This window comes from Bombus huntii, chromosome 2 (assembly GCF_024542735.1).
Source record: "Bombus huntii isolate Logan2020A chromosome 2, iyBomHunt1.1, whole genome shotgun sequence".
NCBI classification, from domain to species: domain Eukaryota; kingdom Metazoa; phylum Arthropoda; class Insecta; order Hymenoptera; family Apidae; genus Bombus; species Bombus huntii.
Window position 1 is genome coordinate 10,384,171 of NC_066239.1, and position 25,369 is coordinate 10,409,539.

The 25,369-nt window shown below is 36.6% G+C and overlaps 3 protein-coding genes across 13 annotated transcripts in view; 2 read left to right on the forward strand and 1 right to left on the reverse strand.

Moving 5' to 3' along the window:
* LOC126876341 (zinc finger protein chinmo) overlaps positions 1-15,525 on the forward strand; it is a 77,241-nt gene extending 61,716 nt beyond the window's left edge. For both annotated transcript variants that reach the window (XM_050639180.1, XM_050639175.1), the window contains exon 7: positions 1,684-15,525. In XM_050639180.1, coding sequence (XP_050495137.1) covers positions 1,684-1,916 — 233 coding nt within the window. In that variant the 3' untranslated portion in view covers positions 1,917-15,525. The remainder of the gene's footprint in view (positions 1-1,683) is intronic.
* LOC126876313 (neither inactivation nor afterpotential protein G) lies at positions 15,016-21,081 on the reverse strand. Of its 6 annotated transcripts, none has more exons than XM_050639172.1 (9): positions 20,933-21,081; positions 19,969-20,214; positions 19,049-19,408; positions 18,051-18,224; positions 17,777-17,930; positions 17,556-17,677; positions 16,829-17,012; positions 16,513-16,735; positions 15,016-15,953 (listed from the first exon to the last, which is right to left on the reverse strand). In XM_050639172.1, the coding sequence occupies exons 2-9, from the start codon at positions 20,041-20,043 to the stop codon at positions 15,818-15,820; spliced, it is 1,428 nt and encodes a 475-aa protein (XP_050495129.1). In that variant the 5' UTR covers positions 20,044-20,214; positions 20,933-21,081; the 3' UTR covers positions 15,016-15,817. The 6 variants fall into 6 exon arrangements, with proteins under 6 accessions (XP_050495129.1, XP_050495112.1, XP_050495120.1 ...); XM_050639155.1 differs by having other exon boundaries at positions 19,969-20,171; positions 20,933-21,075; XM_050639163.1 differs by having other exon boundaries at positions 19,969-20,156; positions 20,933-21,070.
* An 83-nt stretch (positions 21,082-21,164) lies between these two features.
* On the forward strand, positions 21,165-25,078 carry LOC126876408 (coiled-coil domain-containing protein 43). 5 transcript variants are annotated; one of them, XM_050639272.1, is made up of 4 exons: positions 21,165-21,313; positions 22,420-23,622; positions 23,928-24,316; positions 24,394-25,078. In XM_050639272.1, exons 2-4 carry the CDS (start codon positions 23,458-23,460, stop codon positions 24,464-24,466), a joined length of 627 nt encoding a protein of 208 aa, XP_050495229.1. In that variant the 5' UTR covers positions 21,165-21,313; positions 22,420-23,457; the 3' UTR covers positions 24,467-25,078. The 5 variants fall into 5 exon arrangements, with proteins under 5 accessions (XP_050495229.1, XP_050495211.1, XP_050495239.1 ...); XM_050639254.1 differs by having other exon boundaries at positions 21,170-21,313; positions 22,006-23,622; XM_050639282.1 differs by lacking the exon at positions 21,165-21,313 and having other exon boundaries at positions 21,355-23,144; positions 23,393-23,622.
* Positions 25,079-25,369: the final 291 nt, after the last annotated feature.

Here is a 25,369-nt window from a genome sequence, read left to right on the forward strand (position 1 = left end):
ATATTTCCTGTCTCGTTGGCATTTTGCTTTTCGTGGGGTTAGGTGGGGGGTTTACGTATGACATTTTCTTACTGTACAATTTATAGAATGCATATATGAATGACTTTTAGATTTTGTAAAACCGAAGGATTTGAGCGTATTATGAGAAGCTCTGTTTCATGAATTATTCATAGATTTATATATTATTTATACATAAGAAACATTTGCTTTACGAATTGTTTGCTACAATGTGGACAAATATTTTGGAATCTGTAAAGAGTGTAAATGCGTACGAAATTTTACATTATATTGCACTTCGACAAAGAAACTGTCTTTTATTGGTCGATATAAGTAAGAAGTTGAAGTATAAGTAAACGCATTTTATTATGATTTTTCTCATGAAATCTTAAAAACACGAGGTTCGATACAAACCGGGTTTAATCTAATCTATTTTGCGTTATTAGACATACATTGAGTCATTATTATTTAATAAGACGATAATATAAGCGAAAAATAGCAGTTCAAGGGTAGGTAAGTAGACAATGCTACATTATACGAGGACTGTTGCGACTGTGATGAATGCAATGAATTCCATGAATGCTAATTAAAGATTGCTCGTTAAGAAGATACTCGTTAAAGATCTCCTTGCAATATTTATATAAAGAAATTTTCTATATTAAAGAAGTGCAATATTCTTCTCAAAAAATATGTCTTCTAAGAAAAATACTTGCTTCCAAAAATCTCAGCCACCGTTCTACATGCGCATCTACCAAATTAGATGGTCAGAATAAACCGGAAATTATTCAGATTCCATAAAAGTAGGCCTCGAGGAACGTTTAAAACTATAGTTCTTCCACTTAGATCGGCTACTATTCATTCTACAAAATTCTGTTCTGGGAATACTCTGAATAATTGTAAATATATGGTTGTTACTAACGATAATTCATTTCTTCACATGATTCCGTCGGAAGAGACATAATCGATAGGCTTTTATGAACACAAAATTCTCAAGGAAACGGAATAGCACGGAAATAAAAGCACGGAATATTCGTGTTCACGGTAGTTTCTAGTATTTAACGACTGGTTTCACATAGCCTAGGGAAAATGGTAAGGTCTGTAGATGTTGCCCTCAATTCGATCGTGACGAATGGGAATCTTCACGCGTTCCTCGGCATCTTTGCCGATGGAAGTTAAATTTTATTTGCTGTAATCTCCGTAAAACAAATAAAACGATTGAAACTGAAAAAGTGATAAATTTAAAAATAAAATTTATCCTTACGAAAAATATAACAAAAATGATAGACCCATTCAAACAATTGTCACAGGGTTAAATAAAACATAGACATACGAGCTCGTCATGAGTTTAAAAAACCGCCCAAATATCTTTTCTCAGATCAACTCATTAATACTGCAAACGATAATACCAGAAAATGAAAGAATTGCTGAAAGAAATACAGAAATGGGTTAGATAAATTTCCTTGTCCGAGTCAACTTACGCTACAATCAACCAATAACGAATAACAAAACTAAACTAAATTAATTTAACAAAATTAAGTAGAAGTAAAAGCTACCAAATAACAGTACCTATTTCCCTTGTATCAATCAAGAAGCTGATGTTTTCACTATATGATAAAAGAATTGTTTAAAAAAATACGTTTTCTCAAATGAACGCACTAATAACACTATCAATATCCGTGATTGCAGGGAAGAAACTAAAGTGTCCATACTGTGAGAAGCTGTACGGCTACGAGACGAATCTGCGAGCCCACATACGGCAGCGTCACCAGGGTATCAGGGTGCCGTGTCCGTTCTGCTCGCGAACGTTCACGCGGAACAATACCGTCAGACGGCACATCGCACGGGAGCACAAGGCCGAACTGAATCTGAAGGCCTTTCAACAAACAAACCACTCAATGTCAGACACGGTGCCGCAGTAACGGCGTCCTCGTTGTCATCGTCGTCATCGTCGTCGTCGTCTTCGTCGTTGTCATCGTGGTTGTCGCTGTCATCGTCGCGATGACATCGAAGACAGCCCTGTGGCTACTCGAGTTACCTGCGAGTGGCACGAAACGGAAATACCACGAATGCTGGAACGAGGAAGAAGCAACGAGGGTGAAGGTCTGTCCACCTTTTCCCTCGACCAACGTCGGTCAACGCCATCCCCATCCCATGTAGCATCCGAGTGGCGCTCGGGACTAAACATTTCCTCCGCGAAATCGCCACGCTGCGATTGACAGCGTTGCGCCGGAAGTCAACCGACGCTTTGACAGCGAGGTCGACAAAGGAACTGTCCCGCTGTGTCTCGTCTCGGCGATTCTAATAGTTGTCAATTACACCAGTCGTGTTTTCGGCTGAGCGATTCACCGGCCGAAAGCGTCTCGAGAGCGTCACTACGAAAGAGCAACCGCCGGAACACAGAGAATCGAGCTAAAGAATTATATAAATTTACCGCTTATGCAGATGATTAGACGTGGCGTTCGACTTATTCGATCGCATCAAACGATCACTGACACATACTCGAAGACTCGATGGATGCTGGACTTTCAAAAGATTCTTCGTGTTTTGGATTACCCCTACTTTGAAGATTCACGTTGCTCTAACGATTGCACGCTCTTGGCACGCTTGGTACGCTTGGTACGCTTTTGCGGATACGAATTGCGTTTCCTGGGATAAATTGTGGAGGATAGACGTGGCGTGAACTTGGATGCGACAGAGGTTGTTGACCAGATGTAGTAGAAAAAATTGTCGCACTAATCGGATCATAAAGGAGGTTAGCATTGGAAGAGAGGGAAGATGAAAGAAGGCAAAGGAAGATACAGGAAGATAGAAGAAGGTAGAAGAGTGAAGCTTGGAAAAACGTCGACGTCCGATTGCTCGCGTAGCTCGCACAAAGGTACGAGTGGGATGATTAGGGGTGGGATTGAGGGAGATGAAAGCTCGTCGCGCCTCGGACACGCTCGCGAAATAACGCTGGATAATCACAAAACTAGTCAATAAAAGTGCAACGTCGAGTAAGAGTTATTAACTATAAAAGAGAAAGCTGAAGAAAAACAGTTTTTAAAAGAGCGCGATAAAAGATAGGGAAGTTAGAGACAAGCGTAACGCCGAAAGATCGAAACCGAAGAAAAGACGCGAATAGTTGAAAGCATGTTGAAACGCAGATTCACAATGTCAAGAGAGATTAAGCGAGTAGATTACGAGGAAAGTGAAGAAAAAAAAAAAAAGACGCATATCTCAGGTGAATCGTACTACCGTAAGCCAGTAGTTCTCGATTTATTTTATTATCTTTCTCGCCCTTCTGCTTTGTGGTTTACATATACATATATATGTATTTATACAATTCTTCACCATATTTTTTCGACGACTCCTCGCGTGAACGATCAGGATCGTTTTAAGGAGTCGTACGAATACCGATTAATATATATAGTATAAATATAAATATACCGAACATATAAATGAAAACGGTGCAAGCGCTGTTACGAGAAATAGGTTTAAATGAATGAAGCGTCTACTTACTGCCGCTACTTTATTTTATTCGATAGTTACGATCATGTTACCGATGGATTATTAAGAATTATCGAACTGATTACCAGATCACAATGCATTGAAACGCTGTTATATATTGATACTTTTACCGATTTTACCGCGGAGAAATAACACTGGTACTATTATTGCTGTTGATGTCGAGAGCCTAGGGTCAAGACACGGGTGATATCCGAACATAATTCAACACTTTACAACTTAAACACGTACGCGTTAGTGCCAAACAAACTGAGAACACAAAGAAAGGAAACATAGAAATTAAATCGCATTTTCTCGATCGTGCATTTTTCTACTCAGGATAGGTAATCGAATTTCTATTATTTTTTTACGCATCTCCACACACGAGACGGTAACATAGAGACGACGGACGACATACACTTCATCCGTGAAAAAAGTACACATATCCGGAAAAGAGAGATAGAGTGATGCAGATTTTTCTTGTAAAACCGACACTGACGCATACCATCTTCTCCACTTTTACGTTTTTCTTCTCTTCTTTTTATATAGATATACCGTCGTTTTATAAAGAATTTATGAGATTATTAACTACAATGATAAAGAATGGACAGGTTGTCGAGTTACCATATTATTAAATATATCATGTAGGCCACGTGTGTAGATTCTTCTTGGTGAATGCGTGCAAAGCGGAGGTTCGTATCGCGCGAGAAAATAAGCAATAATCGTTAAGATACATAGAGAAGAACTGATCTTTCCTTTTTGTAAGAACGTTGTTTTTTTATATCTCTCTAAACGCACTGTATATATAACCAAGGGACGCCTGTTCTTAATCGTTATTATACACGAACAGGAGTTTCCTGGTGAAAAATCAGGGCGTTCCACGTGCTACGTATTATAATACGAGATCCAAGATTTTTTAGCGAGTACGTTTATATTTACCTGATCGATGAAGAATCACGAAGCAATCGCATTCGCTTAGAAAGATCTCAAACGTGACGCGTTGTACGTCACGAAGAACAATCACTACCACTTTGTTACCTGTTTACAATGTTTAAATAGCGGACTTTTGTCCGAAGCAATAGTCGAGGATAATATATAATAGGTGATATAATTATGAAACCAATAGACCAGGACGAACAAGAAAGCATAGGGAATAATTGCTTAGATACCGGTTGTATAGAATGTGATCAATGCAATAGTTTATTATTAACGATTTAACCTATAAATAGATATATAGATACTCCTAGTCAGGATAGCACCACAATATTACTTGTTGCAGTATTTCACACGTTTATATTACAGACTTCTATCTTCTCTCTTTTTATTCTTTCTCCACTATTACAAACTCCCAGCCGTTTTTTTTTCTCCCTTTTTATTATTATTATTATTATTCGTTTATCATCGTTTTCTTCATATCCGTCAGTATCTTGTCTTTTCTCTCGCTCATCTCTTTTCCTCCTATTTTTATTTGTTTGTTACGTTACAGAGGAAAATCAGAGTTTAACGAGAGTTATCTCACAACGATACGCCTATCTTCTTAAGATATCAAAGACAATAGTTAATAGGGGATTATTTAGTATTTAAATGGTCGTAAAAGATTTAGAATATATTAGTAAAAGGAAACTATTTGTTTCGTTTCCGTTTTCGTTGTCTCGTTCTTTCCCGTATTTTCTTGTTCGCGTTGCATGTGTTCTTTTTACGTTTCTACATTCTCCGCATAATTCTCTCTTTTTTTTTTTTTTTTTTTTGTTACGTTTTTCTTATTTTCTTAAATACGATATCAAATCGCGAACCGGATCGTTCGCGTATTCTGCCAAATGACGATACGTATGACAGTACTACCTCATCGTTTTTTATAAGAATGCATACAAAACACAGGGAACACTGAGAGACCACTGATAGAATAACATCTGTACATTCCGTACAGCCGCCACTACTCGTCCGGTTAATGTCGGGATTATTCTCCTGCTGTTATACCCTGAGATACAGGGTACGAGCGTGAATCTTGAAGCTCTTCATCGAAATTCCATGCAATATTAATATTTATTTTCCAAACTTGCTGTCATTCAACACATACGAAGAATATGATGAGTTATATTTTCTGTTTTTCAACGAAACAATTTTCTGATAACTAATCTCAATATTGTCGAAATTGTTGTTTATATTTGCTTTTACGAATTCAATATGTATCATTATATCATGATATTTGAAAAAACAGCGTTCAGTGCTGCAACATTAGTTGTACATTTGGTTTCATACAAAAGGATTTATTACTTACCTTAGAAAGATTATATTCATTTACAATTGTATCATCAGAGAAAATACTTTGCGAAACAGAAACTTGAAAGGACGAACTTATCACATTTTCTTCGCGCGATCTTCGCGTTGTAATCGTTCGTAGAATTTGTGGAAGATCGTTTTCGTTCTACCATTTACAGATCGTACAAACGACGTCTCCTTCGAACTTTCAAACAATTTCATTTTATAGACATTAGTTTAACGCAAGTGCCGTATTAGCAGAGGAATTTCTGATAGACGAAAAGCTTCAAGGATCGCAAGCACACGTGATATATAAGCTCTACATACGATTATATAGTAGATCCGTTTTTTTACGAAGTTGCATTATCGCATACGTACACAACTGTATATGTAATAACTTACCATTATCTAATAACTTTCCACTATATAAGCACAGTGAGACACGTGAATGTGAGTACGCGCGTGTGTGTGCGTGCGTGAGCGCGAGAGACTGCGTGACAATTTACAAATAAAGAAACGCGGCGATTTCATCGTTTGGCAAGCGAAGTCTGGTTCCTCGGACCGATCACGATTTTTCAGTCAGAGAAATACGAAAAAGAAAAAGAAAGAAGAACGGAATCAGGTGAGAAACAAAGGAAACAAACGAAAGTATTGTTTCATCATGAACAAAACGAAAAATATGTGAACTGAAAAAAGATATCGCGAGTGTGCAGTGCACAGGTTTAATTGGCGAGAGCGAAGAGGTTTTCAACAAATGGGTCTAAAATGGAGAAAATCCAAGTGAAAATATCAAATCAGCGAAAAGTGTTTCGAGTGCACGCGTGCTTGTTTCGTCGACGAATTTCGCGGATCATGTTTTCCGATCATCTCGAAGGGGTTGATAACAAAAAAAAAAAAAAAAAAAAAAAAAAAATAAAAAAATAAAAAAATGGACGAAGAACATTCTAAGAAAGAAGCTCGAAAGCTGACGAATGAAAGGAACAAAAATGGGGATTGAAAAGGAAAAACCATACGAGACGTTTTTAGGAGGGCAAATTATTTAGATCCGGACGCGAGGGTGATAACCGATGTTCTTTTAGGGCTGACTAAAGGGTGAATTTCTCGAGGATGGGGCTATAAAAACATTTTAGACGACGTGAAAATTAGTCATAGAGGGTGGACGAGAGGGCCTGAAAACAAAAAGCAAAAAAACGAAGACGCTGCGGGAAGGGGTATTATTCAAAAGTGTTATGTGTCGTTTACGTATGTGATAGGAACATACACACACGCGCACACACATCTACACTGCACGTACATACACGTTTATGTACGAAACAGAAAAACACACAGAACGTACACGGGATACGTCGCAAAACGATCGATTTGCATATATGATCACGAGTGTAAATAATTTTGCTACGCATACGTACTTTGGTTAAATTTTATTTCCTTTGTCTCTTCTTTTGTTTTCTTTTAAATTAAGCCGAAAAAAATGTATACACGTTTTCTTTTCTTTTCCTCGTCTTCTTTTTCTTTTTTTTTTCATTTTTTTTTTTTTTTTAACTTTTCTCGGCTACTCTGCCAAGCAGAAACGAACGAAACGAAAGATCGGGAGTAATGTTAAGATCGTACAAACTTTAGTATTAAGTTTACACTTTTCTTAAGCGTTTCCTTTCATTTTTATTTCATCTAATATCGTTCCCTATTATTTTTCTTTGTTTTCGTTCTCTTTTAGGTAATTTTGGGGTGACGTTCATAACGAAAATTCGGGCGCTTAGGATAATGCGTTTACGTTCACAGTTGCGAATGTTTAAGAGGTTTGGGGCTAAAAAGCCATGCTCTTTTTAGTTGCTTCGTCGTTAGCTGTTACGAATTTGCATACGTAAAAACACGCGTGTACAATGTATATACAGGTGTATATATACGAAGTTGATGAATCGAGTAACGAGTGACGAGCAATCGATCGTGTTTGGGCAGGGGATGGAAACGAAAGTGAAAGATCGCTGGATCTGAAACCAGACTAAACTTACACTCGCGTTTTGCTATTCGTCGAATTATGAATCGCGTACAATTCTTTTCCATATCCACAATTCTCCTGTGTTCGAATTGCTTTTTCTTTTCCGTTTCGTACTCGATCTCTTTGCAAATGTCCTTTGTCATAATTTCTTTCATAAGTAAAACACTTTTCAATCTCAAGGAAAAAGAAACGAGATTCAAAAGTCGCATATTTTCAAATTTATTTTTACACGTGTTTTTTTCCTCTCTAATATTATTTTCGATAACGAAGTTTCTCGATCGTTTCGAAGATCACGAAATTATATTGGAAATGTTACTTGAAATCAACTCACGATTCGCAAGAGTAGTTTTCAACGTCCCGTTTTTCCGCGTAAAGTTCCGCGCTGCCTGACCGTATCCCAGTGTGATTGGAAACACATACACACGCACACACGAACACGTGTATACAAGCACAAACACACATAGGCACACGCATATAGGAGGGGCGCGGTATCGTGCGTACGCTTAGCGTGCATATATCCACGTTGCGAAGCCACGCGCCAGCGTACGCACACGTATGTACCATTATTGTATCACGGCGTAGGATAAAATGTTGCATGTTGTTTCTATAATATGTGTTTTACGGATTGAAAATCCTTTAATAGATGTCGTGTGTGACACAGCTTGGCGAGGCGAGCTTTACACCGCGGGTCGACCGAATCGTTTCGAATTTCCCGCGTGAATCACGGGCGTTGCGGAGAAGGAAGAAAGAGAAATTAGAAAAACAAGGATAGTGACTTAAAAAGGGGTAGAAAGACGTTAGACAGCGGAGAGTTCGATGAAAGACTCTTGACTTTCAAGGAAGGACAGAAAATTAGGATGATAGTCGGTAGGGGTCGCTAAAAAATCGGTACGAAATCGGCGAAAAGTAAATGAACTAGGAATAAACCGCGTTTAAAGGACGCTCGACACCCGCGACCGAGACTCGCGGTGTAAACGGGCTTTCCACGATTTAAAAAACGTAAAATGAAAAAAATATATGAATAAGAAAAGAGATGGTAATCCTTCGTCACTGATGTTTGGCAACTGAGATCGTGTGGGTGGGTAGGTACAGTTGTCGGGGGTAGAATAAGAACATTGGCAGAAGCGAACGAAAAACAAGGGTTGGGGGAATGAAAGGGTGACGACGGAGAGGCTGTCGCCGTGGAAAATAATTAAGGATCGGCGGAGATTGTTGCATGCTCGCGGTGAAAAACGAAGGAGGATAAGGGTCGATGTTGTCGCTGCACCTGGACTGCGCGTGCACTGTCTACTTATACTATACCGTTTGATCGTTGTATAGTATAGAAAAGAAAAAAGGAAAAAAAATACAGTAATAGTACTATACCATAGTTGATAATGATTGCATAGTACATGTATCACGCACGCATAAGCATATTTAAACGTGACGAAAAAGTATAAAAAAAAAAAAGCATAACATTAATAAGAACGTAAGGAACGTACATTACGTAACGAACCTACATCTTCTTTTTCTTTTGGCGGCAAGATCGAATTAATCGATTGACGATTATTACGATTACGATTATAATATTGTAAAACTGTAGGGCTTATATTGTCGCGCAGCGGGGCTTCGATTTCGGTGGCGTGCGATCCTCGAACGGGGATAAACGTTTGAGCGATCGCGACTTATAGTACAAAGTAAACTATAATGCGTTAAGGGGTATAAATGAAGTAATCGATGGAAAAACGCGATGATGAAACAGATGACGATCGCAGATTTTTGTAAACTTACTATACACGATGTATTAAAAGAAACGATCACAATTACGATACTGATCGACGATGACGATGACGATAAAGATGATGATGATGATGATGATGATGATGATGATGATGATGATGATGATGATGATGATGGGTTTTATATAATATAGTTGAATTTGAACGGCTAGAGAGATGGGCATCGGTAGAACGATCAAGGGTTCGATGAACGCGATTTAATTAAGCCGATAACACTGCATTTCTCGATCTCGCCGTTTATTATGCTGAATGTTGTATACAGATTGGATGAGGAGGCGTATAATCCTGTTCGATGGATCGTGGTTGATCGTTGATCGATAAAAGTCGTCGATATACAGCTTTTAACATTTCATCTTTCTTCGAGATCTGGTGAAACTGAGCGAAGCAACGTCATTGCGATTTTCAAGCAATGCTATACGATTCGTCAGGTTTTTATTTCTGAATGATGCAATAGACCGACTGTCTCTGCCCTGCTATTATAAGAATATAAAACTACCGTATTTTTTCTTTTTCTTTTTTTGCATCGCTATTACATTAAAAAATCGCAACGACGTCACCTGGCTCGTTTGCACTAAATCTAATAATAATGAAACATCATGTTACACGATAGCTATGTTACAAGAAGAATCGACGAAGTTTAATCTATGCAACGAGACGCATTATCCACTCAACGAGATATCGATATTTCTGTGATACGCAGGAAAGGAAGGAGGACACGTTTACTTTAAGCAGCGAACGTGCCGGAAGTTTAAATACCCATTACATATCAGTTTCAGGGAGATCGATCGCCCATTACTTTAACTATACTTGTCCCGTTTCATGTGATCCTCGTGAATCCTCTTTCCTTTATCTGGAATTGCAGAAGAACTGATTGTTCACCGACTGTTCCATGTGATCGTACTTTATACCAAATAGCTCGCAATAGTTGATATTATAGTTACAGAGTTGTTGAGATTGTTTTACTACAGACTGCTGTGTTTGCAGCCGACTTTATATGTTTCTTAATCGTTCAGATATGATATAAGAACGACTTAAACGCAGAGAATAGATAAGAACGATATAAATGCAAATATTTACAAATGATACGTAGGAAATAGGTCCGAATGCTTGTTATGTACGAGTGTTAATAGCAGAAAGGATGAAAAGACTGGTGAAACTCGTCACTGCCACTAAGTAATCGAATCCTTCCGTGATCGGTTCGCCGATGCAAGTTCTGCCGTTCATCACAGTAACGGAACACAATACTTCGTCATACACACTAGTACAAATGCTACCTCACACAAGCTATACAGGGTGCAGAAGAAAGCAAAAGAGAGAAAAAAAAAAGAAATGAATAGAAGCTTAAAATAAATCTCTGTACATAAAAGATGACACAATTTAAAAGGAAAAAGAAAACGGTATTTTGCGATAGAATCAAACGTCCCAGAGGTGTCGATGATCGGCATACGGTCCGACGTATTCTAAAGAAAACGACGATGGCAAGAAAAGAAAAGAAACAAATTGTAGTAAAAAAAAAAAAAAAAAAAAAAAAAAAAATAAGAAAGATGGGAAAACACAGACGATAGTTAAACAGAGATCAGAATTAAAAAAAAATTCGAAACGGGTTCGGTGTCGTTGATCGAGACGACGCAACTCGTACTCCACGGTGTCCTTTTCTCAGGAATAATGAAAACCAAGTACAAACTACAAAGTATAATAGTCCATAAGATTAACATAAATCAATAATCAAGCGATGCAATAGTCGAGTGTATAGTAGGGATCGATCCGGTGTAACTTGTACGCCGTTTCTCTTTGTCTCTTTCTCGCTCGTCCCTCCTTGCTATCTCATTTTTCCCCTTTTCTCTCTGTCTTTCGTCAGAAAGAAACTAACTTGTTGTTAACGATAACCGCCGCCGCGAATCATTAAAATATGAAACGTGTTTCGCGCACGACGACGCTACGTTACTTATGGCACCGTGTGTTAATTACGCATACAAAAGGTTAATTAAGTGCTCGAACGACCAGTTTCCTCTTCATTCTCACGTATCTTGCTCGTTCTTTCTCCTCTCTGTTAAATAGCGGCCATGCTCGTTAGAGTGGTTTTCGCTTCCGTTCGCCGTTTCATTCATTATAGGCGAACAAAGAGCAGAAAGAGCGCTTTATGGTAGCGATATCGTTGCGCTAACAAAGAGGAAGATACGTTTGTGGGAGAGGAAGCAAGTGTCGCTTAAATAATGAGCCAATTAACGCGGGAATTATGTATCGTAACGACGATTCCGCGTTAAAGGAACGACGAACGTTGCTTGTTCGCCGCGTACTTCTTTCGATTCACGAATTTGTTAATTGTTTTAGTCTCTTTATCCTTATCGAGCGCTGCTGAACAATTTCCTTCGATGATCCATCTCCATCCAACACTTCTCATCGCGATGCAATCACTCGTCTAAGGTTAGGTTCATCGGACGCGTCAGACTTTATTCCTTAACCTTTTTTGAATTTCGCGCCACGGCACATTCCACCGTGGTTATAAGTGTTCTTGTTAAGATGTGTTCGTTCTTTGTTGACCGTTTTGTTACGTGGTGTTTCTCTGCCGGTCGGATGTTCCCTTATCGAACATTTTTTTTTTCATTTTCGGTGTCTTTTCTTTCTCTTTGTCTATTTTAAGGAAGCGGAACGTACATTTCGTACGAACTTTCTATGATAACGCACGATAACGAAACATTTCTTCTTTTATTCCGTTTCAATCTTCATCTCACTAGACATTCAGTTTAAGCGTTCTGCTTACCACTTCGTATGGAACTCTCCTATTTTTTCTTTTTTTTTTTTTTCATCTTTACAAGATCTTTTCGAAAAAATTTTAAATAGGATTCTATTCCTAAGTTTTATATTTTGCTTACGACTTTATCGTTCTTCGTCTTTTCGCAAACATCTTTCCTCCTCTTCTGTATAATAAAGAAGAAGTAAAAGATCGATTATACACGTAAACAAATGCGAACATTCGTCCGGTTGCATTTTATTCTCAAACGCTATTGTCCACGACATGGTTCAGTTTCGTTCCTCAATGAAATCTCTTTTTACTTTCCACTTCCCATCATCGTCCTCCTAATATCTTCTTCACCACGAAGTAATACAGCTGCCCCTTTCGTCCTACGTTGGGAATTTCGTTATACTCGGAAGAAACGGACAAACCATCATCTCAATTCTCGTGCATCTATGACATAATCTTTCTACTGATAATAATAATAGTAATAGTAATAATAGTAGGTGTATACGAAACCGTTTCTACCTCAATGAAACAAACGTACACGTATACATAGCTAACACGTACACGCATAAACTCGTACATACAGACGCATATAAACTCGCACAATGTGCACATACACTTGCACATACACTTGCACACACACATACACACACACAAAATACATTTACGGTACGCATAGACGATCACGTTAATTACAAATGACGTTCGTACAATTGTGTGTCGCTTACGGTTCCTTCTCGGTTTTTCTTTCTCATGTGTCCCAATGATTGTGAGAAGTATTATTTTTCTACGCGACGCTCGGCGTAATACCGTGCGTTTCATTTTTTTTGTACCATACAGAGGAAATGAAAAGTGAAAAACAAATATGAAAGAGCATGTAAAAGAAAACAAAATCAGAAAACCGCAACAAAATCGGATATACGTAAAAGTAATAATTATATTGTATGATATAAGAGAGATTTAACGATGATGATGATGATGATGATGATGATGATGATGATGATGATGATGATAATGATGATGATGACGACGAAGAAGAACTATAGCTGCCGCGAATAAATATATCGGATAATAGCACTGTCCTCCGTTCTTCCACCTTTTCTCCACCCCTTTTCTCCTTTTCGAAACTGCCTCCTCAAACATACGATCCTCCTGCCCCGCCCCCCATCAACTCCCCAAACCTAATCTAACCTAATCTTTCCATCCTATCCTCCCTTCAGACGACCGAGTTTATGTAAATAACATCCGTTCATATTTATTTATTTATGTTTCTATGCGCTGGACGCGTCTAAGTTACACGCAATTTCAAATTAATCGATAACTATTCCTATTGATAGAACGAAAGAGAGTACACTGATTTTTTCAATATAAATATAAAATGGTATATATATATAAATATATAAATATATAAATAGATAGAGTATATTATATGTAATATTAAGAAGGTACTTGTTTAGATCATAAGCGTGCCCCGAACTCGTCGCCCCGCGATGCGACATTGCAAGTCGAACGACAAAAGATGAAAAATATAAATTAAAAATGGAATATTATATATTATATATATATAAATATACATACATACACGGACACACACAGACACATATAGAGACAGACAGACAGGAACATAGGAGCGTACACAGACACGCATATACGAAGAAGAGGACGAAAAAAAAGAAGATGCGAAGAAACGACGAAAGAATTAATAGAATAAACGCGATTTGTAAATCGCTGAATCACGCGGTGCACGCCATATTCCAGTTTCTCCTCTTCTTGTTCGCGAGCGAAATTTCGACTTAACGTCGACTAGTTTAAGGGATAAACGAGGATCGACGATGTCGAGGGGATGTACCCTGGGCATTTCCGCTTTAAGAACGCTAGAGAATGTAAAACTCGAAGATAAGAAGCGTCGGGAAATTATTTGAAGGTTCGATCGATAGCCAGTTATTTTATTTCGCATTAATGTTTCGCAGTATTGTCTATATATTTCAGTTTCCTTTTTAACGAAAATTCGATTGATCGATCGTTCCTTTGGAAAGAAAACGGAAACAGTGATGCTTTGTTTCAAATTTTTTTGTTTATACATATGATTTTACGGAAGAGTTCAAAGGAGCAGCGTATGGAACGACGCTTCTATCGCAGAAGTTTTACGTTCCTCGATGAAGATGAAAATTCTCGTCGTCTCGACATCGATCGCGTATTCAATATACGTAATCGTCGGTCCGCGTGTTCTCTTCGTCGGCATCGATTCGGCAGAAACGACCGTTCTTGTTGTGTATTTTATCTCGAAAAAATAGAGAAAGATCGTGGCTTGCACCGCAGATCGTACACGGTGGTTACCAATTTTGTTTTTAAGTTGAAAGATTAAGTTTTGCGTTACGATTATGAGAGAAATGAGAGGAAGGTGCGTGGTGGATACGAGAAGGAACGCGAAGAATACGTAATGAAAGAGTGTACGAGCGGAGGCGGCAAAATGGCAGATGCCTCCAGCGTGAACGGAGCGCGCAAACCGTAGTTGCGTTTTTCGTGTATGCAAAATCTATACTTTTGCATTCTATTTACAGAATTATTTTATTTATACGGGAAACAGTGCGCCTGTGTGCGAGTGCGTGCATGACGACGCGTGAATGTGCTTCGGGACGTGTTAAAAATTCATTTCTAGCATAATCCGAATATTCGAAATATTTTCGAAATTGATCCTTGTGAAACCCGTTCGAAATGCATTTTTAATACGTTGAAGACGACTAGGTACGCCTTGATACGAATGTTAGGGATAGTATGCGAGTGAAATGATTGTTTGAGGATGCGTGAACGGGAGAGAGAAAAGAAAAGGAAAAAAGGCGATGAGAGAGAGAGAGAGAGAGAGAGAGAGAGAAGAGGCATGGAAGTGGAATAGAAACGAAGAACGAGTCGAAACTCTGCCATCTTCAACGATCCCGGACAGGAACTGGGTTGAAATGATGATGATTATAATCATGATTCATTACGTGTTATGATAAATTACTTTGGATAGGTAAGCGTGGAGGGGAAATAAAAAGTGAAATGAAATGACGAATGAAAACGCGAAGTATGGCGTTACGATACATTTTTCTTTTTATTTTTCTTTTTTCTCCGAGCGCGAACAGGGTGGCAGGGGTTTGTGCTACGCCGAGTTGAGTGTAACTCATCCTCTTTTTTGTTTGTATAAAAATTAATCGAAATTTAATTAGACTATTAATAACTGTTTAATTACTGTGAAACAAGAAAACATTAATTATAAATTACAAAAAATCTGACCAGGCATCTTTTCTTCCCCTGTCCTTTTCCCACTTGATTGTTACTTTGTATCTCCTTCGATAATATTCTTCAAACTTTATATACATAATATAAAGTTTGTATAAATCGACAATTGAAAGCATTGATAATATGTACAATAATATACTATATCGTTATATACTATAAGAATAACAAAATAATATTCTATATATCGTAAGGTATAAGTTCAGGCTTTAATTAATCGCATTCGACTTATTCTTACGGATGATATATTTATTTGTCATTTTAACGCAGTAGAATAAATACATTTTACTAATTGAATGTGCGACCGAGAATTAAATCGCTTGCTCGTTCCGCAATGGCAATTACGACGGAATTTGGATTACCGGAAATGGGAGACGGTAATATACTGGCATCGACTATTCTCAGTCTTTTGACACCTCTCACTCTGTAACAGAAGGATTTACGCTCACCTAAATCTGTTCCCCATATCACGATATCGTTATTAATGAGTCAAATAATTCACAATAAAACATTATGTATACAGGGTGGTTGGTAACTGGTGGTACAAGCGGAAAGGGGCAGATTTTACGCGAAAAAAGAAGTCGAAAATATAGAATAACAATTTTTCGTTTGAGGCTTTGTTTTCGAGAAAATCGACTTTGAATTTTCGCTGGGTACGCGTGCGGTACGTTATAACGGATCTCACTGTAGATCGTTGTCTCGATGGAAGAATTTAAAAAAAAAAATTTTTATTCTATATTTTCGACTTCTTTTTTCGCGTAGAATCACCCCCTTTCCGCATGTACCACCAGTTACCAACCACCCTGTATATTCAATACGATATTTCAAATCTGCTTAAAAGAATTATCTCAAATGTATTGTAAGAAAGCAAATAACAAAATTATTACTTTCTGGACTCTACTTTCACTTAAAAAATATCGTACGTTATAAAAATAGAAAATTAGCAATTTAGTACGCTCCAGAACGAAGCTCAACTTTCTTACCGTAATTTCTCATCGACGACTGCACGATCATCGGTACCCATCCTGCAGGAGCCACACACGTGATAACTGGTGAGAGCACCGACTCTCAGCACGCATTCCGTGTATTCGATATCCCGGTAGTCTTGTGGCAAATGTCGACACTCTTCTAAATCGGGATGATGAACGTTCGCGCCATACTCACGAAACTTGGGCGTCTCGAGCGTCTGAAGAGCGAAGTTTATTGCTGGAAAATTCGCCTTCATCATGCAAAGTGCGATGGAAAAAGAAATACACGGTAAAGAAAGATGATGTGTCGCGATAAAAAAGATTTGCGTACCTCCGTAAGTGCATAGAACGTCGTCGTAGTGCTGAAGGTAAGCAGGATCGATTTTTGGATGATGGCGAATATTGTTAGACCTCAGTGAAATGCTACCACGACTTTTTGGTTGTAAACAGTAGGATAGAAATAGGAATCCTTCGCGACTGTTGTTGTCGTAGGATGGATACATCGACTTGTAATGCTACGTATTATCGTTTAGTTAGAATCATGAAGAAGAGAGTATGGTTTTTATAGAATAAAATTTTCTATGCTACTCCGGACGAAATATCTTTTAATTTTAATCAAATTGTAACAATTTATATAATTTTGCATTATGTTTGGATATTCACAATTTTATTTTTTCAATGCGTTGAATCGTAGAAAACGATTTCAAATATTCATAAACTTGCTTCAGTTATTCAACTTCGATCGATCTATGTTGTTTTCAAAATCTTGTACAAATTCTTATTCAAATTCTTATAAAAAATCATACACGAACATTTGAGAATTTTATTAGTATTCTAATGAGATACGACCGTTACGATTATATTGGTCAAATTTCATCGATTATGTTATATCAAACTATAAAATATATAGGAAGTAATAACAAATGATAATTTGTTAAAAAATTGATCTCAAAACAATCCTCTTCGAACGACAGTAAATGCTAAGCGACGTAGGATGTGCATGAAATAAACGCACGGATGTCGAATTAGAAATTTAGTATGGCGTTCTCTATGCTTACCTCTATTTTGTAATTAGACAAACTCCTTAATATTTTTTCATCGGTTGAACCCATACCAAAAAGCATAACTCCGCTATCATTGGCACGACCCGTCGCCATTATACCATTAGTCGCGTACCATCCTTAAAAGTAACAAAAAAAAAAAAAAAAGAAAAAGAAGATTAAAATTTCAGACAATATATCGTAAAACATAAAAGAACAACGTTAAGATAATTTGATACCTCTTCCAAAGACGAAATAATTTAGTACCTCAGGAAGCGTTTGTAACTTGTACAGAGTTATGCTTACTCTTGCCTGTAGATTAACATAGAGCGGAAGAAGAAGATGGTCAAACAGATTTTTGCCCACTTCCGGAACATTGCTCACCACTGGTATCTAAAAATATCTTTACTCTCTGATTGCACGTAACCATATTCGTAGGAAATATTCGTACAAAATGATTACGATATCACATTTCGGAGATTCAGTTTGGAGAAAGATCAAATGATTCATCACCTGAAATTTGTCAAGCTCTTCGGCTGACCCGATTCCCGAAAGCAAAAGCAATTGAGGGCTATTGATAACACCAGCACAAAGGATCACCTCTTTTCTCGCAGCGATATTTCCCACCGATCCATCTTTGTAAATCACCTTGATCCCATCTGCGTTCAAATTCTCTTTGAAAAGTACCTGGAAATTTACGAACGATGTATTCGAACGTTTGATTCACACGTTGATATATTTTATCATCGAGAATGATATTCAGGGGATTATTTAAGTTTAACTCTTGTTAAAAATCACCAGGTTCCATCGTTTACTCTGTTGTGTTTAATAATCGTATATAAATACGACATAGATCGAATATTACATTCAAATTTAATCTTCGCAACCAATTAAACTGTACAGATCTAAAACCTACAGTGGTTACAAAAGGTGCTTTTAGACCATCGTATTGATTATAGTATTTATTTTCTGATCAATCAAGCCCAGATATATTAAATTTCATATCATTCGATGTCACATTAAAACAATTTTAATATTACGATAATGAAGCCTGGTAGATGGTAAAAATATTGGAAAATAAGATTTTTCCAAAGATACCTTTTATAGCCATCGTATAATAAAATACCTGTAATAATCTACGGAGTGGTTGGTAACTGGTGGTACAAACGGAAAGGGGGTGATTCTACTCGAAAAAAGAAGTCGAAAATATAGAATACAAATTTTTTTTAATTTTTTTTTTTCATTCTTCCATCGAGACAACGATCTACAGTGAGATCCGTTATAACGAGACGTGATAAAATGCACGCGTACCGAGCGAAAATTCAAAGTTGATCTTCTCGAAAACAAAGCCTCAAACGAAAAATTTGTTCGACTTCTTATTTCGCATAGAATCACCCTGTGTAATAAAACCACCCTGTATAATAAAAATGCCAGAAATAAAATTTAGATAAACGCAGTTCTATCGTACGATGCTTTTAAAAGAAAAGACAGAAGAAGAAATAAAATCTCACTTTGGAAACCAACGTGTTTATCAAAATATGCAAGTTCTTTCTATTCCAGGCATTTTGCAAATGCGCATTAAACGTGCTCCAACGGGAACCTCTTTTCGTCGTGTACATCCCCTTTTGAAGAGTCACATTATTCAACTTCAACGATTCTTCCGCCATGAGAAAAGCTTGCGCCAGATATTCTTCCTCCGGGCTGGACATTACGTTCATGATATCGGACACCTTTTTAAAGTACGGAAGTAGATCGGCGTGTGACCATCCTCTCGGCCAGGCTTTGTAATCTTCCGGCTTTCCGAAGGAGTGAACCAAGTGATTTATCTGGCCGCTGCCGCCCAACCCTTTACCTCTTGGTATCTTTTGTATCTACGATAAAATCCAATCTTTCTCAATCAATCGAACTTGATACTACGTGGACTTTAAACGGTACATTTTATAAAATCAAGTTTTTCTCGTAACGAATGAAATATTTTTTAAGAATTATTCTTTAAGAATTAAGAATTATTAAGAAGAATTTTTTAAGAATCAGCGAATTTTTGTTAATTTTAAATTCATCCAGCTACATATTGAGGAAAATTTATAGAATTGAAACGATTCTATTCGCGAAAAATATCGTTTATTTCGGGTTTCGTTTTAACTGTACCAGCCTTTATATTTTTTAGATGTATCGAAAAATATGAATGCACGTTGCATTGTTTCACATTTTTCAATGACAATTAAAATATTAATTTTTTAACCGATTCAAGATGTTATAATCAAGGGATATTATGGAATTATTGGGGTCCAAAGTTCAGCTTTAAAATGAAAAATGAAAAATTTTAACTATTTTATAGTATAAATTATAAAATCTTGATTCATAAAAATGGAAGATCCGTGTTTGTATAAGGTTTCTTATGGTGATCTGAAGATGTTCAATTTTCCTTTACGTGATTCCAAAATCCTTTGGAAGAGAACCTTTGCGGTTCCGTGGAATAGGACCAGTCGACGTCAGTCTTTTGCATAATTGGTGCCAAAATTGGAACGGACGATATCCATCCGAAATGTCCTCCTGCTTCGACCAACAAAACCGACACGTTCGAAATTTCGGAAAGCCGTGACGCCAGCACGCATCCTGCTGTTCCAGCACCAACTTCGTAAGTAAAAATTCAATTGTCAATATATCATCATCCTTGCTGTACATGAAGAAGAAAAGTTACAACGTTACCACAGAAAATATACGTCAAATATAAATGTCAAATTACATATATAGTATAATAGAAATATAATTTTGTTACAAATTTGTAAACACCAATGTTCCATTGTATTTATGAACTTAGAGAAAATATTAGTTTTATGTTAAGATTAATATTTTGTAATATGCGATAAAAGGAATTTATCATATGTAGTAAATATGTGCAAATTAATTATTCAAACTTTACACAATCTTACTTTTAAAAACAATATATTACATGGATTCTATATCATTACATAATACCTACGATATTAAAATTAATTAATAAACCATATTTCTCAATGTTGCCCCCTATATCACTTGACACTTCTTTATCGATTTAAAACATCAATTTAACATCATTTAAATTTTCACAATTCTCCAAAAAAACCAGCTTCCACGTACAAGAACGAGAAATAACAAATGATATCCATATACAGCCGCAATCACAATACTAGATTGCTTCATGAAAATTTATTTCGTAATTCAATTTACCATGTTACCTTCAGTTACACGTTAAAGTCAATTCACGTCGATCATGCATCTACATCGATCGATTAAAAGCCCGGATCAAGAGATTAATTAGTTACATTCCGTGTACCCGCTTCCTTCGGATAAAAGTTAAAACTCGAACGGTATCGCAGTCACCGACATTGTCCGGTGAAAAATTCACCACTTACCGATTATGTAATCGTAATGCGTATTAGGAAGCTCGATAATGCTGGTTGGACCGTTGAAATAACAGTGATACAGTAATGACGCGAATAAGACGAGGGTCGAGATTAACACGTAGTTCCACATCGTTGTTAAGATATTCACGGTCCGTTCGCGATCAGTGTCACTGACAGTACTGTGATGGACTAACAACGATCGGGCTGCACAGTAATTCCAATATTAAATTAGCATTTCCGTTCGCAATCGATACCCGCTTATAGTAACCAAACTAGACTGTCACAACAGAAACATAATGGCAACAAAATGTGAATTGCCGTCTAAATAGAACTACATACTTATAATAGAAATAAGAGAATTTAGGGGCGGTTAATATGAATGGATGCAATGTGAGTAGCTCTGCATTATTACTTGTACATCAATAATTGCCTGATATTTCGCTGAACTATGTTTTGGCATAGACCGAATTTCTATCGTCTTTTCGTAACGTGTGATTTTTGACGAGTGGAATTCGAACTAATACTAGTTTTAAAGCGTTAAAAAGATCGTTATTTTAAATATTTTGCGCATGTAAAGTTTATGGATATTGTACATTTTTTATGTGCATTGTCAATTAGCGAAATGAGATGATATTGATTTGCGTTAAGTTTAACTTAATATTATTAAGAAACACGTTGTCGTCAAATGTAATTGGCGCTCTGCGATAGACTGGATACGTAGGAAAGGTCGGTATCGTGATTACGACTTTACCAACTAAGGTCTAATAATTTGTTTTCATTCGAGCGTCTTGAAATGCATTTTTAAATAGTAGAATTTAGATTATACGAGGAAAAGAGACTATGAATATTTAAAGATCGCGAGTTTACTTTTATGGATATTTTATCGTATGCTGTTATCTGACGGCCAGAAGTCGAAATATAATATAAAGAAAGGTGCTCAATAGATATCTTATCGTGCATCGGTAATCCATTTATTTGTGATGTTATTAGATGGTCGTTGAAATTTTTTAAATATTCTTTTAAGATATTATAACATAAAATAAGATAAAATATGACGTATGTATAATATTGTATGTATAAAGACAAGGAAAAACGCGGAGGGTTTAGCTGGATCTAAATGTTATAAAAAATATACGTTGTCATTTAAAAGTCTCAAAAACCGGTTGGTCTTCGGCAGAACTGGAAGTCTGAGTGCATCTACTTATCTTTTCTAATCATCTCTTTGGCAAGTATTTATTATTAGTTCAACGGCTAGTCTGTCGCAATCAAGAATCATCTCGCGTCGATCAACAATTTACCATAGCAAATTAGTCGAGTGCCGCATCGGACCGAGTGCGAATCGCTCGTACGGAACAAACGTGTGGTCAGATGTCCGTCTTAATTCTACGCAAATATAAACAAACAACAGACGAGCAAGTCACAGTTGCGCGCGTTTCCTTGTAACGCCAAATAAAATCAAGCAGGAAATATGACTAGAACAAACGAATCTTTTGCAGATAATCAAAAAAGGTGGCTGATATTGGAGAATATAAGGAAGCTTTGGCACCAAGTGGAGTGGAACAAATACAAGAAAATGTTCGCAAATGAAATATGTGAATCATTTCAACAATCGACAAGAAGCTTTCAGAGAACTAAAAATATTAAGTTAGAAGACTGTTACATGTGTGCATTGCTCGTAGTGAGTGTTGCATGCAATGTAGCAGTACTATACGTCATTTATCATTTATATCGCCATATTTATTATGAAACGGATTTGGAATTGGAAATTACATGTGGAGAACTCTCAGACATGTACTTTTGTTACGGTGCAGCAAGCTGCAATAGCACTAAAGCGCAATGTTTATATGACGCAAAATATTCTAATAGGATTATACCCAGCACAAAGATATTTTGCAAAATAGTACAACGATCGCGGGATACAGGTACATTAAAACCTGTGAAATCTGGCAGCGGAATTCAGCACGACGATCCGGATCTGGAAGACAGGATACTGTATTCAAGAAAATTTCAGATTAACTACGAAGATTGTTGCTGCTGAAAAATGTGGCAGTAATAGCATTGTATATTGAAGGAAAAATATCTGCATACATAGCTTTCGAAAAGTTCAGTAATTAAAAATAGAAAATTTTCTCAGATGAAAAAATTTTTGCAAAGGGATCTCGCCACTTGTTCCACGTTTTGTTCACGGACACCAGACCCTTTCCTTTTTAAAATCGAGAAGGTTTGGAATTGTTTAGATTGCTTAAAATAAAAAAAGTAACTTATTTATACTATTATTACATTCATTATAAAAATAAACGAAATTGTGTGCTTATTTTTTAAATAAGTTTTTTGTTAACAGTAGAGTATCGGAGACGAGACTCGATGATAGTACAACATTGACCACAAAACGCTTTTATTCCTAGTGTCCATTTTTTTGGCAGAATGTCATCCATAAGTATTAGCGATATCCCTATTTATCTCTGTTAGAAACGCTTTGAACTGGCTTAGCCGTGTTGCCAACTGAAGGACTTGGGAAAGTGAAACAGCCGAACATGGCGGTCGCAACGAATTCTTTCGATACTTGGCTCAGCAAGAAATTACAAGCTCTAAATACTGATGAAGGTGTATTTGGATCATACATCAAAGGAATTTTAGAAGGTGATGAGACGGAGGATGAGAAGACCGAAGCCCTTGAAGTCATACTCGCGGGCATAACGGTGAGGAGCACACGGATTGTGAGGTTAGAATATGCTTGCTGTTCGTAGCCGTGTATTAGCCGGTCAAAAATAACAACAGGATTATTATTATTTTCTCCCTTGTTAACTCGCATGTGTTTCGTCGAATTCGACACACTGTGCATTTCTTTTGCATGCATGATTGCTTGAATATGATTGAGATATTCGCTATATTCTTGAACATCCTAATAATTCGATGATATGCAATGAGCAATTAAGTGATGTTACACAAGTAATACTCTTCATTTATAAGATAGAAATATTTCTATATCTTGTTTATGTTCCAGGACGATAACATTAGCAAACTTGTGACTGAAATTTTAAAAGCTTGGGCTGAGTATCTACCTGTTGAAGAAGTTAGTGCTCCAAAAGTACCAGTAGAAGATGTGGATGTCAGATTAGCAAGAATGTTGGAATCTCAGTCTCTTCCAACTACGACACAAAGAAGTTACACAGAAGAGGAGAGGAGAATAAGAGAAGCTATTCTTGCACAGTACAGTCAAATGTCAGAAGAAGAGAACAGCGAAGGAGATGGAGAAGAGGATGGTGCAAGTGGTGGAGACTGTGGAATCGAAAAGAATACAAATACAGCTGCTATAATTCAACAGGAGAGAGAAAAGAGGGAAAAAGCTAAGTTGGAGAGTCAGAGGAAAAAAGAGAAAGACAAAGAAGATCGGTATGTTTTCGATAAATTGCCCTTTATATATAAAACTATAATATGTTATTATTAATAAATATGTTACCCTTATTTAGAGAGAAACAGAAACAGTTAAGAGAAGAGAAGAAGGAGAAACGAAAAACACAAAAAGGAGAACGGAGAAGGTAGCATTGGGACAAGAGGATATTAAGTTATACTTCCAAATATGAAATAATCAAATGCAAATCGGCGTACATAAATATCTATGTTTATTCTTGTGCATGCAATGTTCTTCAACAATTACTTAAATTATTTAGTAATTTTTTGCTAGAAATTTGTGTGTGTAGAATGCATATCCTAAATGAACACGATATGAGACAAGCATCAAAATATACGCGTTTTGCAAAAAATGTTAATTCTATGTAATAATGTTAACTATATCATATGTATATGTATGTAAAACATTGCATCCTGTGCCTTCTGTCTGTTGAAAATTTCTGTAAAATGACGTAATTTTCTTTAAAATGATTTTGTACTCATTCTTTTTTATTTTCTTTTGTAAAATTCGAACTGATCGTATTCTCTATCATTTGTATTCATATCGCTTTAAGTCAATTTGAAACATCGACGTGGAACTGCATTATAATCAATGTAAAACAGTGATAATCCGAATACAGATAAATGATTTGTACTTATTATGCTTAGTAGTGTATATATATATATGTTCCTTTTTCTCATTATATAAATTATGTATTTAAGACTAGTGCATTAAATAAACCACTTAAACATTCATTCAAACTATATCCGAATAAATTAGACGATTACAATTATTGCCCTGCACTTTACAAACCTTTGCTAATGGGATAATAAAAAAATAACACAGTTTTATGTTTGTATTTTTTATTAGTATATATTTACACACAAGATATCGTGTCGAAACCGAGTCATCTTGGTATTGCATTAATAATGAAAGACAAACGCAGTAAGATAAAAACAAACGAACAAATGATACAAAAGATGATGATGCTTCAGTATTGTATCGTTACATATACTAATGTCATTATCATAATCATTTTTTTTTTTATTATTAGC

Bases quoted from the DNA above. Each gene is read 5' to 3' on its own strand.
- LOC126876313 (XM_050639155.1), bottom strand. From the start codon at position 21,053: ATGTGGAACTACGTGTTAATCTCGACCCTCGTCTTATTCGCGTCATTA. The intron at 20,172-20,932 runs GTAAGTGGTGAA...TTACTTACGAAG, and splicing joins GCATTACGATTACATAATCG to TTGGTGCTGGAACAGCAGGA. The intron at 19,409-19,968 runs GTAAAGGAAAAT...ATTTTATCGTAG, and splicing joins CCAAAGGATTTTGGAATCAC to ATACAAAAGATACCAAGAGG.
- LOC126876408 (XM_050639272.1), top strand. From the start codon at position 23,458: ATGGCGGTCGCAACGAATTCTTTCGATACTTGGCTCAGCAAGAAATTA. The intron at 23,623-23,927 runs GTGAGGAGCACA...TTTATGTTCCAG, and splicing joins TCATACTCGCGGGCATAACG to GACGATAACATTAGCAAACT. The intron at 24,317-24,393 runs GTATGTTTTCGA...ACCCTTATTTAG, and splicing joins GAGAAAGACAAAGAAGATCG to AGAGAAACAGAAACAGTTAA.